The following is a 15,460-nucleotide window of genomic DNA, read 5'->3' on the forward strand; positions in this document are numbered from 1 at the left end:
ACACACACACACACACACACACACACACACACACACACACGTGGGCATAGTGGAGTTAAATTTAGAGTTAAGTAAGTATAGAGATAAGTAAGAAATGTTATGTTGTTAATTGTTTAATTAATAAAAAACCATTATTATTTTGAATTTACCACTGTCTAGTGAATTTTCCATTGCTGATCCTGTGTTAGTGCTAACAAAGTCCCTTGAGTCCCAAAAATAATTAAAAGGGTTGTTAGTTTATAAAACATGGCATTGAGAATCTTTCATCCAAGCATCAGGAATACAGCACTTGACTCAGCACACCTCATTTGTTCCTCACTGCAACAACCGCAGGTAGTCTGCACACCAATTGAGTTGGAAACTTTACTGCTGCATTCTTCCCACAAAATGGACCAACTAGCAGGTGATGATCATGCTTTAGGTGACAGGAACCTAGGCCCCACTCTAGACTGCCCTGGTGAGCTTTTGACAGAAGTGATTTTTTTTCTCTGTCTCAAATAATCAGTTATTGAAAGATCTAAATAATTTGAAAAAATAAGTTCAATGAATGATAAAAATAATATATATTTCAATACATATATTATCTGATATAAATCAACACAAACATAAAAAAACATTTTTGACATATTCAATCCAAGTGATATAAATGTCACTTGTATTATTTAAGAAAAGGTTGGACAGGTATATGGATGAGAAGAAGATGGAGGGTTATGGGCATTGTGCAGGGAGGTGGGACTAGAAAGGGGTGTTTGGTTCGGTGCGGACTAGAAGGGCCTAATGGCCTGTTTCCGTGCTGCAATTGTTATGTATATGTTATTCCAGTCATGGTTGTTGTAAAACTGATTGGCCAGATGCAATGTGTATTATCCTGGCACAGCTGAGTAATAGTTCAGACTCAGTTCTGAATCCAGCAGCAAATCAGTGGGAAGGAGGGGAAGGGGATGGGCAAATGCACCAACACTGTAGAGATGCAGTGGTCAGATCTGTGCTGAACTGCAAGGTTGGACGTCATTAGCAGTTCCCTTAAAAACTGACAGATTCACTCCTCACTGGGAAAATGTTTACCAATGCCTTCGTCCCTATTATAATTTCCTAACCCCGGCCTAAAAATGTCTGTGGGTCTGCTCCTTGCTAATAAAAATTGTCAACTTGACTTTCTATATCTGGGAGGATCTGTTCATCATACAAGGAGAAGAATTGGTGTCAAATAAAATTCAAATATATTAAGTCATCAGTTTTCTTTTCCCCCAAACAGGAATTACAATTGCAATATAGGGCTAGTTGGATAACCATGTTGAGGAACTTTGGGGGGGCATCCGAGGTGCTCTAGTATTTGCCAAAGCCCTTTCCTGCTCTTGGTGTTGAAGGCTTTGGTGAGGTCAACAAAGGTGATGTAGAGCCCTTTGTTTTGTTCTCTGCACTTTTCTTGGAGCAGTCTGAGGGCAAAGACCATGTCAGTAGTTCCTCTGTTTGCGCGAAAGCCGCACTGTGACTCTGGGAGAACATTCTCGGCGACACTAGGTATTATTCTATTTAGGAGAATCCTAGCGAAGATTTTGCCTGCATGATTCCCCTGTAGTTTGAGTTATCCAACTGCACGACAACCAACAAGGTCGGGTCAGATACAGCAATGAGCTCTCTGAACCCTTCTCCATTAACAATGGCGTGAAGCAAGGCTGCGTTCTTGCACCAACCCTCTTTTCAATCTCCTTCAGCATGATGCTGAAGCAAGCCATGAAGGACCTCAACAATGAAGACGCTGTTTACATCCGGTACCGCACGGATGGCATTCTCTTCAATCTGAGGCGCCTGCAAGCTCACACCAAGACACAAGAGCAACTTGTCCGTGAACTACTCTTTGCAGACGATGCCGCTTTAGTTGCCCATTCAGAGCCAGATCTTCAGCGCTTGATGTCCTGTTTTGCGGAAACTGCCAAAATGTTTGGCCTGGAAGTCAGCCTGAAGAAAACTGAGGTCCTCCATCTGCCAGCTCCCCACCATGACTACCAGCCCCCCCACATCTCCATCAGGCACACTGAACTCAAAATGGTCAACCAGTTTACCTATCTTGGCTGCACCATTTCATCAGATGCTAGGATCGACAATGAGATAGACAACAGACTCACCAAGGCAAATTACGCCTTTGGAAGACTACACAAAAGAGTCTGGAAAAACAACCAACTGAAAAACCTCACAAAGATTAGCGTATACAGAGCCGTTGTCATACCCACACTCCTGTTCGGCTCCGAATCATGGGTCCTCTACCAGCATCACCTACGGCTCCTAGAACATTTCCACCAGCGTTGTCTCCACTCCATCCTCAACATTCATTGGAGTGACTTCATCACCAACATCGAAGTTCTCGAGATGGCAGAGGCCGACAGCATCGAATCCACACTGATGAAGATCCAACTACGCTGGGTAGGTCACGTGTCCAAAATGGAGGACCATCGCCTTCCCAAGATCGTGTTATATGGCGAGCTCTCCACTGGCCACCGAGACAGAGGTGTACCAAAGAAGAGGTACAAGGACTGCCTAAAGAAATCTCTTGGTGCCTGCCACATTGACGATTGCCAGTGGCTGATATCGCCTCAAACCGTGCATCTTGGCGCCTCACAGTTCAGCGGGCAGCAACCTCCTTTGAAGAAGACTGCAGAGCCCACCTCACTGACAAAAGACAAAGGAGGAAAAACCCAACACCAACCAACCAATTTTCCCTTGCAACCGCTGCAACCGTGTCTGCCTGTCCCGCATCGGACTTGTCAGCCACAAACAAGCCTGCAGCTGACGTGGACATTACCCCTCCATTAATCTTTGTCCGCGAAGCCAAGCCAAATATATGGCTACTAATCTTTGAGATCTAATAGTTGTAAAAATGCTTTTTTATCAATGTTCATGTTGTTGTAATAAATGGCTTATAACACTGGAAAAGGAAGGACACTTTTGAGTGTGTTTTATAAATTTTGGGCTGCTGAACATGAAAATCGCCTGAAAAAGTTCCTATCGTGTAATGTTTTTTTAGATATAACCTATTTTTTTGATTTGCTATCATATTTTAAGTCTATTAAATCACACAAAACTATGAAGCGCAACATAACATCAAAAATTCATTTTCATCATTCACACTTGGACTTCTTCCCTGTTGATCTTGGTACAGTCAGTAATGAACAAGGTGAAAGGTTTCACTAGGAAATTGCGACTACGGAAAAGCAGTTTCAGAGCAACTGGAATCTATCAGTGCTCACCAATTATTGTTGGACACTGACACCAGGAGCATCAGATGTTGGGTACAAGCAAAATTTAGCGACAAAACATTTTTAGGTCAGTTGAACTTATGCAAGGTGTCAGCATCATTATGCAATTAAATGTGTTAAATTCAATAAACTGTAGCGGCGGCTACACTGCTAACTGAAGGATCGCACAACCAGACGGGTTGAGTTCAGTGAGCAAAACTGATTTATTGCAGGCTGCCTGACTGGTCTTATACTCTCAGCCCAGACCTGGCTGAGAACTGTGCTGGGGGGCCCCGACATCACTGGGGCGTCACGTGGGTCACCAAGCGCGGGCTTCTGAGCCCGGTGCCGAGGTCGGGAGGAAACCCCCGACGGCGCCATTTTGGCCAGCTGCGTGACAAGTGGGGCCGATTCGCCTGTCTAATGGCGTACCACCACAAAACTTTAACTTAATGTGTCTCCAATTTCCTATGTGTTACTGAAAATCTGAAATCATCTTTACGCTCAGCTTTAAGTTGTCTATCAGAGTCCCCAATTATTTTTCAGAAGCAAACCTTTTGAACAAAATATGTTGTCCAGTGTTATCAATGAGCACGTTGCTTAAATCAACTCTTATGTGTCTGGAATTAAAGCATATTTCAATCATTAGGTTCTTTCTGAAATATTTCATATATGTATTTATTCCTTCCTAAATATTAAATGAACAGCTTAGGTAGCATTTCATATAGTTGATCTGTAAATCATATAAGGTAGTGCCACCTGTCTTGAGTGGGGCTATGATTCCCTCACTGAATGTTTTCTGAAAGAACAAGCACAAGTACGGATATGCAGGGTGAAGATTTCACCTCTTTGTAATCAGGTTGAGCAGTCAGCTTAATCATGTAGTTGTTCCCTACTAATTGACTGCATTGGATTTTCTTGGTTATAGAGGATGTAAAAAGAAAACAACTTTTCCCATACTTCAAAGAAAAATGTTTAATTACATTTTCATTTACACCTTATGAAGTTTATGGAGGCATACAAATTTGATTCAAGTTTGTGAACTAAATGCACAATTTCTTGTTTTTGTCCCCCCCCCCCACCACCCCCACCATCCCTTCCCCTGCCAGCCCAAAGATTTTATGTTGGACCAGATTCAAAAGCATTCCATGTTTGATCAATATCGCAAATAGTTAAACTCAGTGAAACTTCAGATCATGTAATGGGTAGTGATCAATCTTTCAACTGCAGTCACTGTTAAATAAGATCAGAACTAATAGAATCAAAGGTTATTTGTATCATGTATAAAAGGTTCATCATTAAATTAATTTGGACAATCTTTCTGGAAGTCTTAGAGGATGCATATACATGCAAGATCGTGGATAATAGATTTAAACTTCCTATCAAATAACCATTTTCACTCAATGTAGCCCAATGATGTGGATAAACTCATTTATGGGATCAGGCATTGTTCTCACCCAAACTTAAAATTAAAGAAGAAATTGCTGGAGATCGCCAGCAATCTGCTCAGCAACTGCAAAAAAAAAAGAAACAGGTGAAGATATTTCAGCAAAGACTCTTCATCAGAACAGATTAAGATGAAGTGTTAAATGTTGATAACCTGTTTAACCTCAGATATACATTTCCTCCATTTTTTTTTTCAAATTCCAGAATTTTGATATTTTCCTCTTTACCTGAAATTACATTATTGGATATGAAAAAAAAAGGAAACACCTAATAGACTGAAAAGCACTCAATAGCTTGAATACGCATGGGATTGTCTGATCTCAGAAGCTAGGACTGGTCAGTACTTGGAGGGGAGACTGCCTGGGAACACCAGGTGCTGTAGGTTTCTGTGAGGGGCACTGGACAAAGTGGTGACACCCTGTCTAACTTATGGTAGACAAAAGTTAAAGAATTTCATGTATGTTACATTCTAAATGTAGTATTACTTGACAATAATTTAATCTTTACCTCTGGTCTCCTTTAAAGTCATATAAAAGACCATCAGTGTGAATGGTATAGAATGGTGACAATAACCAGAAACATAAAATTAATCAAAGGTTAAATAATATTTTCTGGTGGTGAAACATAACTGATAGATAACCTGTTCATAATTTTCAGCCAGCACATCAAATGAATTCCAAAAGACAGTCAACAAATGAAAAGCCTTTCTCATCAAAATTATCCAACAAATGCTCGTTTGTGAGCTTCAAACATTTAGTTTAATTTATCAGATTGTTTTCTTTGTTCTTCGTCACAGAATAAATTGTCATGGTGTTGCTTATAGGTTGGTGAGTTTTGTGTACATTCTGTTATTTCTGGAGATAATTAACAACTACTCGTGCCTGATCTAAGGAGCATTAATGTGTGTTTTCTATAAAATTAATGTCTGTAACTTCCCAAGGCTCCTTCAATTGTAGCTCCCAAACCTGCAAAGTCTACCATGTAGAAAGATGAGTGCATTGGATTTCATCATGTACAGATTCCTCTCCATACCTCATGCATTCTTATTCTGGAGAAGTAATACCTTTCATTGTCAGTGAACTAAAATCATTGTTCCTTTCTTACCAGACTAAAACCATAGACTTTTAGTATATGCAATAAGCAATTATGAGAGTTAAATAAACCTGAGATTTTCTCTGAAATCATCATCTTGCAGATACATGTTTTGAACTGGTTTCTGGCAAGAGCAAAATTGCTCTAAAATTAGATGATCTTGATGCCCTCAGAAAACAGAGGAAAAGATCAAGATGAAACTTCTCTTTCCTTCAATATGGAAATATAATTTTTAAGTTAAATTCTTGAAATAAAATCAAATATAATTTCCTATACTGCTCCTCAGTCTTAATAAACGTTGACAGATTGACACAGCAAATGTCCACCATCTTCTGCTGGGAGTCATCTATCATTTGTCAATAGCTTGTGATGACTTGGGTTATTCAACGACGCATCACTAAATGATTAAATATTGATCCATGAATTAGGAGCAGATATAAATATCACAGCAAGATTATATTTTACCCATCTATTCTAGATTGCAATTACTTGTAAAAATAACTAGCCAGGGGAATATTATTCCTTGTTAGTCATCTATTGATTAAAGGAAGTCACCACTAAATGAAGAGATAAATAGAAGACTCTGTGTCTCCTGATAATGCAACTATTCATGAGACACAAAATGAGAGATTTAAGCAGAATTAAGTTTGATTACCAGCTGAAGGATCTTTTCATATTTGAGACACAGCATGGACTGGGTTCAAATAATGAAGACTCTAATGTTTGGAACTTCTCTTTATATAATCCAAAGCAAGAATTTGCTAAAATTAGAGAGACAAATGTGCATTGAGGCACTATATTGAAGCAATAATTGCAGGCTATTATTGCCACAGAAGTGCTGTACTAATATTAGTGAAAGAAGGGAATTCAATGGCCAGGTCTAGTATCGACATTCTAATTGAATCTAGCTTTTCAGTCATTTGATTACGCAGTATGAACATGTCCAAAGAATTGGCTAAAAGATTATGTGTGCATTTATCTTAATCTTAAATGAATCAATATATTTATCTAAGAATTACTATATATTAAAATTTATGTCAAATTAATTTTAGTTATTTCCATTATTCTTCACTTCAAATAAAAAAGTATTTGATTCAATTTACACCTGTATCATAAATCTGAAATATTTAGGCTTGACTTGTTAAATGATAAATAATATAGTCCAGAAATTCTATTTCTACTTTTTAATAATATTTAAGCAGGATTGAGTGACACCCTCAAGTTGTTATTCAAACTCATAGAAAAATGACAACTCTGTATTATGCTCTGGTTACCTCATTAAACACCTCCCTGTGTCAATTTCTGTGTATTTTTAATGCAAGATACTGAAGCTACTCCCACTTAACGTGATGGCTGTAACCCAGGATGCCACTATTTGAAAGGATATGTTGTGTTCATTTAGTGACAAACTAAACTCACCAGTAATTGTAGGTAAGACCAATTACCTTACTCAATTCTGATGTGCATTTTTAAACCACCCGCACTCCCGACAGCCTTCGCGACTCTCAGCCCAGAAATAACATCATCTCTGACGAATGGCAGCAAGCCCAGTACTCCAGGGCTTCCTGTTCTTGTTAACTCAAACTTCCATGAGCCAGTTCATTGTTTAGCACAGTTCATCCCACTACAGTACCAGTGTTAGGAGGTGATGATCCCATTGTATATACCTCGTCTGCCTGCTTACGTGGGTAACCTCTCTGTGGTGGGCATGCAACCATCACTGGTTGCTGGCTTGAGGTGGTCAATCATGATCATCCCTTACCTGCCTCTCATGTCCACTAGACACATAATGCCATTGTGCCAAATCACTTATCCATCCAATCAGGGCCTTTTAGGCATGCCATGAGTGCCGACTTCAAATGGCAGTGGAATCTCTCCAAAAGGCCATTGGATTGTGAATGGTATGCCATAGGTGATGCAACTGTATGCTGAGTAGCTGGGCTAGTGCCATCCACAACGCTGATGTGAATTCTGCCCCACCCCCCCCCCCACCCCATCTGAGGTTATGTCTACAGGAAACCTGAAGCAAGCCACCCTATTCGCAACAAACTCTCTGGTGCACGACGTGGTGGAATTGTCTAAGAGTGGGTCAGCTTCTGGTCACCTCGTAAACCTATCAACCATTGTCAGAAGATACATGGCACCTGGCGACGATGGCAGTGATCCCACGATGTTTATATATACGTGGTCAAAATGCTTGTGTACTGGGGGAAAGAGTGGAGCGGTGATTTTACATGTTGCTGTTTTTCAGGTCTGACATTGTTTGCAAGTTCGGGCCCAGTGTGCAACCTGCTTCCCTAGGCCATGTCATACAAATCTTATAGGATTGTAGCCATTGAAGGCCTGAATCTCAAGTCTTCCAGCTTAAGAACAGATACTGCAGTACATCAGGCTGCTATGTCATCGTCCTTCTGCTACTGCACTCTGAAAATTCTCTTTGGTCATCTAGTGTCTGATTGGGCCTGTTGGGGTCACCACTGTGGTCATTTAATGATGAACTATCCTCACCAGTCATTGTAGTGAGTTAAGACTAACTGCCTCACTCAACTCTGATGCGTGTTTTTAAACCATCCATGCTCCCGATGGCCTTCACGGTGCTCAGCCCGAAAATGACATCATCTCTGACAATTGGCGGCAAGTTCAGTACTCCAGGGCTTGCTCTTCTTGCTGACTCAAATCTCCATGAGCCGGTTCATTGTTTAGTGCAGTTCAGCCTGCTACAATGTGTACAATATAAGCAGAACTCTTGAGAAGCTAGTGATTAATGATTGGATGCTGCAATGATGGGAGAAGGGAGAATGTGCTCCCCAAGAATTCAGAGGGACTTGGACAGGCTAGTAGAGAACAGCATCGGCAGGAGGTGCATTGCTTCAGTAAGGAGGCACAGAGATTTTCCAGACTTATAATTAGGCACATCTGATAGGGTTTCCCAGGGTAAGGAAGAGGAAGATGCAAGGAAGAGAAAGAAGCAGATTGTGACAGAGGCAGAAAGATGATATATGGAGACAACAAAGGGCTACGTTTATGAAATCTGATATGAAAGAAAAGTGAGGAGTGGCAGCAACTAAGGGAGCGATGGTGGACAGATGGGAAAAATGAATGATGAAGTTAGGGGACCCAGTGGGAGGAATGCGTGGATGATGCCAGATGGTGTAGGTGGAAGAGGGGAAAGTAATGAGATAACATGGGAATTGAATGTGTGAGATATCCTGAGTAGATCAGAAGGAAAGAATAAGAGATAGAAAGAGAACAGATCTCCTGAAATTAAAGAATTAGGTTGTAGACTCTCCAGACAGAATATAAAGTTCTGGTTCTCCAGTGTTGGTTTGGCCTAGCATGGATGAGGCCAAGGATAGACAGGTCTATATGGAAATGGGAATTAAGATGGCTTCTAACTGGGAGTGCCAAATGACGTCTGTGGACAGAGTCGAGGCGCTTGCCAAAATGGGTGTCTGTTCTGTGCTTGGTCTTATTGATGAAGATAAGGCCATAGAGTTCTTTGAAGTAGCCTGCTAAAAAATGCTGCTAACTCTTGGGCTTGTACATAGCAGAGTCTTGAGAAAAACATGGAGATTATGAGTTGTTTCTTCTATGAGTAAATAAGAACTGCTATTTTTCAGACCAGAGGGAGTGAAAACTACACTGGAGATACTGTGTATAGTGGGTGTGCACAGTAGTGGGGGCTAATTGGAGAAGATTCAATTGCTAGAGTTAACACCCACTGAAAAAAGTGGTGGAATTTTATGCCTGTTGTCAGGAGGTGCAGAATGGTGTGTGATTTTTCTCCTGCTCCATATTCAGCCTATTTTCAACTGCAATGCACTATATTTGTCTGACATTATGAGAAGATGGGCTTTCCTGCATTATGACTAAAGAAAATAAAATTTAAAAATTACAAGCTATAACATTTGTAATCAATTGGTGCAACATCTTATCCAACTGATATATTATCCATAAGCTGTGTACTAAATTAAAAATGCATGCTGATTAAGTCAAAACAAAACCTACTGGAGGTGCTGTAAATGTGTATAGACAAGCGCCTCTCACAGCGAGATACTTTGGTGTATATAATTTATCCTGCAACGAGTCTGCTTCCCGGTCTTCTACCCAGCCCATGTAGACTATCTGACAAAAAAAAAGACAACAACATTGAACAATTTTACATTAGTATCTCAAGATGATATATAGAGCAAAGTAAAGTATTTACATGCAAACAATTTCAAATTCAACAACCATTCTTTGGTGTTATCATTTTATGAAAGGGTACAAGATGTATGATTATTCTCATTCATCATGCAGTACAGTTTTTCTTTGACTTTAAAGTAGAGAAATGTTTTCCATTGGTTATGATGCACACAAAATGCTAACATTATGCTCCCTCTTTATTTGCATGTCCTGCTTCTACAGCCAATATTAATGCCTCTGAACACGAACACTGGCTCCATTTACCTGCAGAGGCCAAACATTGAATTACTAGGACAATCTAAAGCAAACTTGCAATAATTACTCAGTCTGCACTTCTGAGGAGGTACACTGTAGCTGGAGCAGGTACTGGAAGAAGCTTGAAAGCTGTGAACAATTGTCCAATAATTACCATTTACTGAAGCAGAAGAGAAGCAATGAACTCTTAACACTGTGATAAATCTCCAGGAGAAGATGGTTTTCCATCTGAATTTTATAAAGAATTTAAGGATTTATTAATTCCTATATTTGTGCAAGCATTAGATCAAGCTTTACAAACTTCTACTCTTCCAGAATCATTTTTGGTGGCAATAATTACTGTTATAGCTAAAAAAAGAGATAGAGACCCTTTGAAAACTTTATCTTATAAGCCTATTTCATTATTAAATATAGATTATAAAATAGCAGCAAAAGTTCTGGAAAATAGAATGAATAATTTGTTACCTAAATTAATTAATATGGATCAGACAGGGTTTGTTTAAAAAAAACTAGATTGCTTAGTATAATTCATTTAGTGCAAAAAAAGAGATTACTTAAGTGTTGCATTGGCTTTAGATGCAGAAAAGGTATTTGATAAATTAGAGTGTTTTTTTTGTTTAAAGTATTATTAAAGTTTGGATTTAGATCAAATTTTTAAAATGGGGTTAAAGCACAAAATAATAGTCCCAAAGTTCTTCTTTGGCTTGGCTTCGCGGACGAAGATTTATGGAGGGGGTAAAAAGTCCACGTCAGCTGCAGGCTCGTTTGTGGCTGACAAGTCCGATGCGGGACAGGCAGACACGATTGCAGCGGTTGCAGGGAAAAATTGGTTGGTTGGGGTTGGGTGTTGGGTTTTTCCTCCTTTGCCTTTTGTAAGTGAGGTAGGCTCTGCGGTCTTCTTCAAAGGAGGTTGCTGCCCGCCAAACTGTGAGGCGCCAAGATGCACGGTTTGAGGCGATATCAGCCCACTGGCGGTGGTCAATGTGGCAGGCACCAAGAGATTTCTTTAGGCAGTCCTTGTACCTTTTCTTTGGTGCACCTCTGTCACGGTGGCCAGTGGAGAGCTCACCATATAACACGATCTTGGGAAGGCGATGGTCCTCCATTCTGGAGACGTGACCCATCCAGCGCAGCTGGATCTTCAGCAGCGTGGACTCGATGCTGTCGACCTCTGCCATCTCGAGTACTTCGAAGTTAGGGATGTAAGCGCTCCAATGGATGTTGAGGATGGAGCGGAGACAACGCTGGTGGAAGCGTTCTAGGAGCCGTAGGTGGTGCCGGTAGAGGACCCATGATTAGGAGCCGAACAGGAGTGTGGGTATGACAACGGCTCTGTATACGCTTATCTTTGTGAGGTTTTTCAGTTGGTTGTTTTTCCAGACTCTTTTGTGTAGTCTTCCAAAGGCGCTATTTGCCTTGGCGAGTCTGTTGTCTATCTCATTGTCGATCCTTGCATCTGATGAAATGGTGCAGCCGAGATAGGTAAACTGGTTGACCGTTTTGAGTTTTGTGTGCCCGATGGAGATGTGGGGGGGCTGGTAATCATGGTGGGGAGCTGGCTGATGGAGGACCTCAGTTTTCTTCAGGCTGACTTCCAGGCCAAACATTTTGGCAGTTTCCGCAAAGCAGGACGTCAAGCGCTGAAGAGCTGGCTCTGAATGGGCAACTAAAGCGGCATCGTCTGCAAAGAGTAGTTCACGGACAAGTTTCTCTTGTGTCTTGGTGTGAGCTTGCAGGCGCCTCAGATTGAAGAGACTGCCATCCGTGCGGTACCGGATGTAAACAGCATCTTCATTGTTGGGGTCTTTCATGGCTTGGTTCAGCATCATGCTGAAGAAGATTGAAAAGAGGGTTGGTGCCAGAACACAGCCTTGCTTCACGCCATTGTTAATGGAGAAGGGTTCAGAGAGCTCATTGCTGTATCTGACCCGACCTTGTTGGTTTTCGTGCAGTTGGATAATCATGTTGAGGAACTTTGGGGGACATCCGATGCGCTCTAGTATTTGCCAAAGCCCTTTCCTGCTCACGGTGTCGAAAGTTTTGGTGAGGTCAACAAAGGTGATGTAGAGTCCTTTGTTTTGTTCTCTGCATTTTTCTTGGAGCTGTCTGAGGGCAAAGACCATGTCAGTAGTTCCTCTGTTTGCGCGAAAGCCGCACTGTGATTCTGGGAGAATATTCTCGGCGACACTAGGTATTATTCTATTTAGTAGAATCCTAGCGAAGATTTTGCCTGCAATGGAGAGCAACGTGATTCCCCTGTAGTTTGAGCAGTCTGATTTCTCGCCTTTGTTTTTGTACAGGGTGATGATGGTGGCATCACGAAGATCCTGAGGCAGTTTACCTTGGTCCCAACAAAGCTTGAAAAACTCATGCAGTTTGGCATGCAGAGTTTTGCCGCCAGCCTTCCAGACTTCTGGGGGGATTCCATCCATACCTGCTGCTTTGCCACTTTTCAGTTGTTCGACTGCCTTATATGTCTCATCCAGGGTGGGAACCTCATCCAGCTCTAGCCTTAGGGGCTGTTGAGGGAGCTGGAGCAGGGCGGAATCTTGGACTGAGCGGTTGGCACTGAAAAGAGATTGGAAGTGTTCTGACCATCGGTTGAGGATGGAGATCTTGTCGCTGAGGAGGACTTTGCTGTCTGAGCTGCGCAGCGGGCTTTGGACTTGGGGTGAGGGGCCGTACACAGCCTTCAGAGCCTCGTAGAAACCCCTGAAGTCGCCAATGTCCATGCTGAGCTGGGTTCGTTTGGCGAGGCTAGTCCACCACTCATTTTGGATCTCCCGGAGTTTGCGCTGAAGATGGCAGCATGCGCGACGGAAGGCTTGTTTCTTCTCTGGACAGGACGGCTTTGTAAGGTGAGCCTGGTGGGCAGCTCGCTTCTTTGCCAGCAGCTCCTGGATTTCCTGGCTGTTTTCGTCAAACCAGTCCTTGTTTTTCCTGGAGGAGAAGCCCAGTACCTCTTCAGTGGATTGCAGTATGGTAGTCTTCAACTGATCCCAGAGGGTTTCAGGGGACGGGTCCGTGAGGCGGGTTGCATCGTCGAGCTTTGCTTTGAGGTTTGCCTGGAAGTTTCCTCTCGCTTCGTCTGACTGCAGGTTTCCAACATTGAACCTCTTTCTGGGGTCTTTATTGTTCCTGGGCTTTGGTTTGAAGTGAAGTTTGAGCTTGCAGCGAACCAGCCGGTGGTCAGTGTGGCATTCCGCGCTAGGCATGACCCTGGTGTGGAGCACATCTCGTTTGTCACTTTCTCGCACCAGGATGTAGTCCAGGAGGTGCCAGTGTTTGGATCGGGGATGCATCCAGGTGGTCTTAAGGCTGTCCCTCTGCTGAAAAAGGGTGTTTGTAATGACAATCCGCTGTTCTGCGCAGAGCTCCAACAGGAGGCGCCCATTGTCGTTGCACTTGCCGACGCCATGCTTGCCCAGGATTCCTGGCCAGGTTTCTGAGTCTTTGCCGACACGAGCGTTGAAGTCGCCCAGGATGACAACCTTGTCGGCTGTAGGGGTGCGTTGGATGAGGTTGCGCAGGTCGGTGTAGAACTTGTCCTTTTCTGCTGGTTCCGCCTGGAGGGTTGGAGCATAGACACTGATGAGGGTGATGTGACGCTTGTTCTGAAGGGGGAGTCGCATGGACATGATTCGGTCCGAGAGGCCTGTCGGAAGGTTTTCGAGTTTGGAGGCAATGAAGCTCTTGACCATGAAGCCTACAGTTAGTCCCAAAGTTAAAGTAGTAAGAAATGGACAAGTGTCTCTGCTATTAACGTTAACTAGATCAAGTAATCAAGGATATCCCTTGTCACCAGCTTTATTTGTTTTAGCTATAGAACCACTTTCTCAGGTGATTTGTTCTGATTTACAAATTAAGGGCTTTAGGGTAGGTCAAGATAAACATAAATCAGTTTATTTGCAGATGATGTTTTAATATATTTTATTGAATTTGAGTCAATTTTCTGAAGATTGTGCACCAAATTTGAAGAATATGGAAAAGCTTCAGGTTATAAAATAAATTGGGATAAAAGTGAAATTATGCCTTTGATAGTAGATGACTAAACTCAGTGTCAGAGAGATACACAGTTTAAAAGGCAAAAGGAAGGTATTAAATATTTAGTAATAGATACAGATAACAATTTGAAGAATTGGGCTGGGTAGAATTTACTTAAAAAGATTGAGGAAGATTTTTTTTAAATGATAAATTTACCTATACTTTAGTTGGAAGAGTGAATTGTATAAAGTTGAATATATTTACAAGGATACAATATCTTTTTCAGACATTACCAATATTAATACCTCATAAAATTTTCAAGAATTAAATAAACAAATAAGGAAATTTCTTTTTAAAGGTAAAAGGAGACTAGGTGGCGACCTGGTGGCGACTCGAATCTCCGTTGGTTGCAGAGACTAGCCAGGTCTCCGGGGAGTCGCAGAAAATTCAAGCATGCTCGATTTTTTTTGGAGACTTTTTCCAGTCTCCAGCAGATCTTGGAGACGTTGCGGAGATGTCGCGGAGACGTCTCCCCAGTCACAGACAAAATTAGTCTCCATGACATCACCACAAGTGATGGAAATGTCGTGGAGCCTAATTTTGACTGTGACTGGGGAGACGTCTCTGCGACGTCTCCGAGACCTGCTGGAGACCAAGGAGACTGAGAGAATTTTGCAGCAACTGCCGGAAACATCGCAGAGATGTCGCCGTGACTTCCGGGCGAATTGGTTGTCACCTTGTCTGGAGACATCACGGATGTCTCCCTGGCGTCGCCTTGGTGAGAGCACAAGCTATTTTTTGGTCTCCCGAGACACGATCTCCGCCAATAAGATACCAGTGTAAAATGGCAAACGTTTCTATAGAGAAGTTAAGATGGAAATATGAATTAGGAGGACTACAGCTTCCTAATTTTAGGGATTATTATCGAACAGCACAGATGAAATTTCTTTCTTCCTTTTTTGAAAATGTAAAACCGGCATGGGTTAATATAGAACTGAACAAAATTGGAGAAATTAAACCAGAGATATTTCTATAGTGGGAATCAAAATTGTTGGTTGCTGATGACCACTATTGAAAGATTTACTTAATTTTTGGAAGAAATAAATCTAGATATTGGTGGAGGGTCTTTATCACATAAAATTCCATTGATTAATCTGCTTTTAGTTGTTTTTAAAGAAATAATTAGTTCTTAAATATATAGTATTATAGCAGGATTGTTAATGTGAAAGACTCCTAAGAAAGAGGTCAATTGAGGAACAAATATA

At 41.7% G+C, this 15,460-nt stretch overlaps 1 protein-coding gene across 1 annotated transcript in view; it reads right to left on the reverse strand.

Annotated features, from left to right (window-relative positions):
* The window catches only part of sntg1 (syntrophin, gamma 1), a 149,912-nt gene that overhangs the window by 30,312 nt on the left and 104,140 nt on the right, over nucleotides 1-15,460 (reverse strand). Inside the window, exon 12 of the mRNA XM_069915697.1 lies at nucleotides 9,780-9,896. Coding sequence (XP_069771798.1) covers nucleotides 9,780-9,896 — 117 coding nt within the window. The remainder of the gene's footprint in view (nucleotides 1-9,779; nucleotides 9,897-15,460) is intronic.

Source organism: Narcine bancroftii, chromosome 2 (genome assembly GCF_036971445.1).
Source record: "Narcine bancroftii isolate sNarBan1 chromosome 2, sNarBan1.hap1, whole genome shotgun sequence".
In the NCBI taxonomy this organism is placed as follows: Eukaryota; Metazoa; Chordata; class Chondrichthyes; order Torpediniformes; family Narcinidae; genus Narcine; species Narcine bancroftii.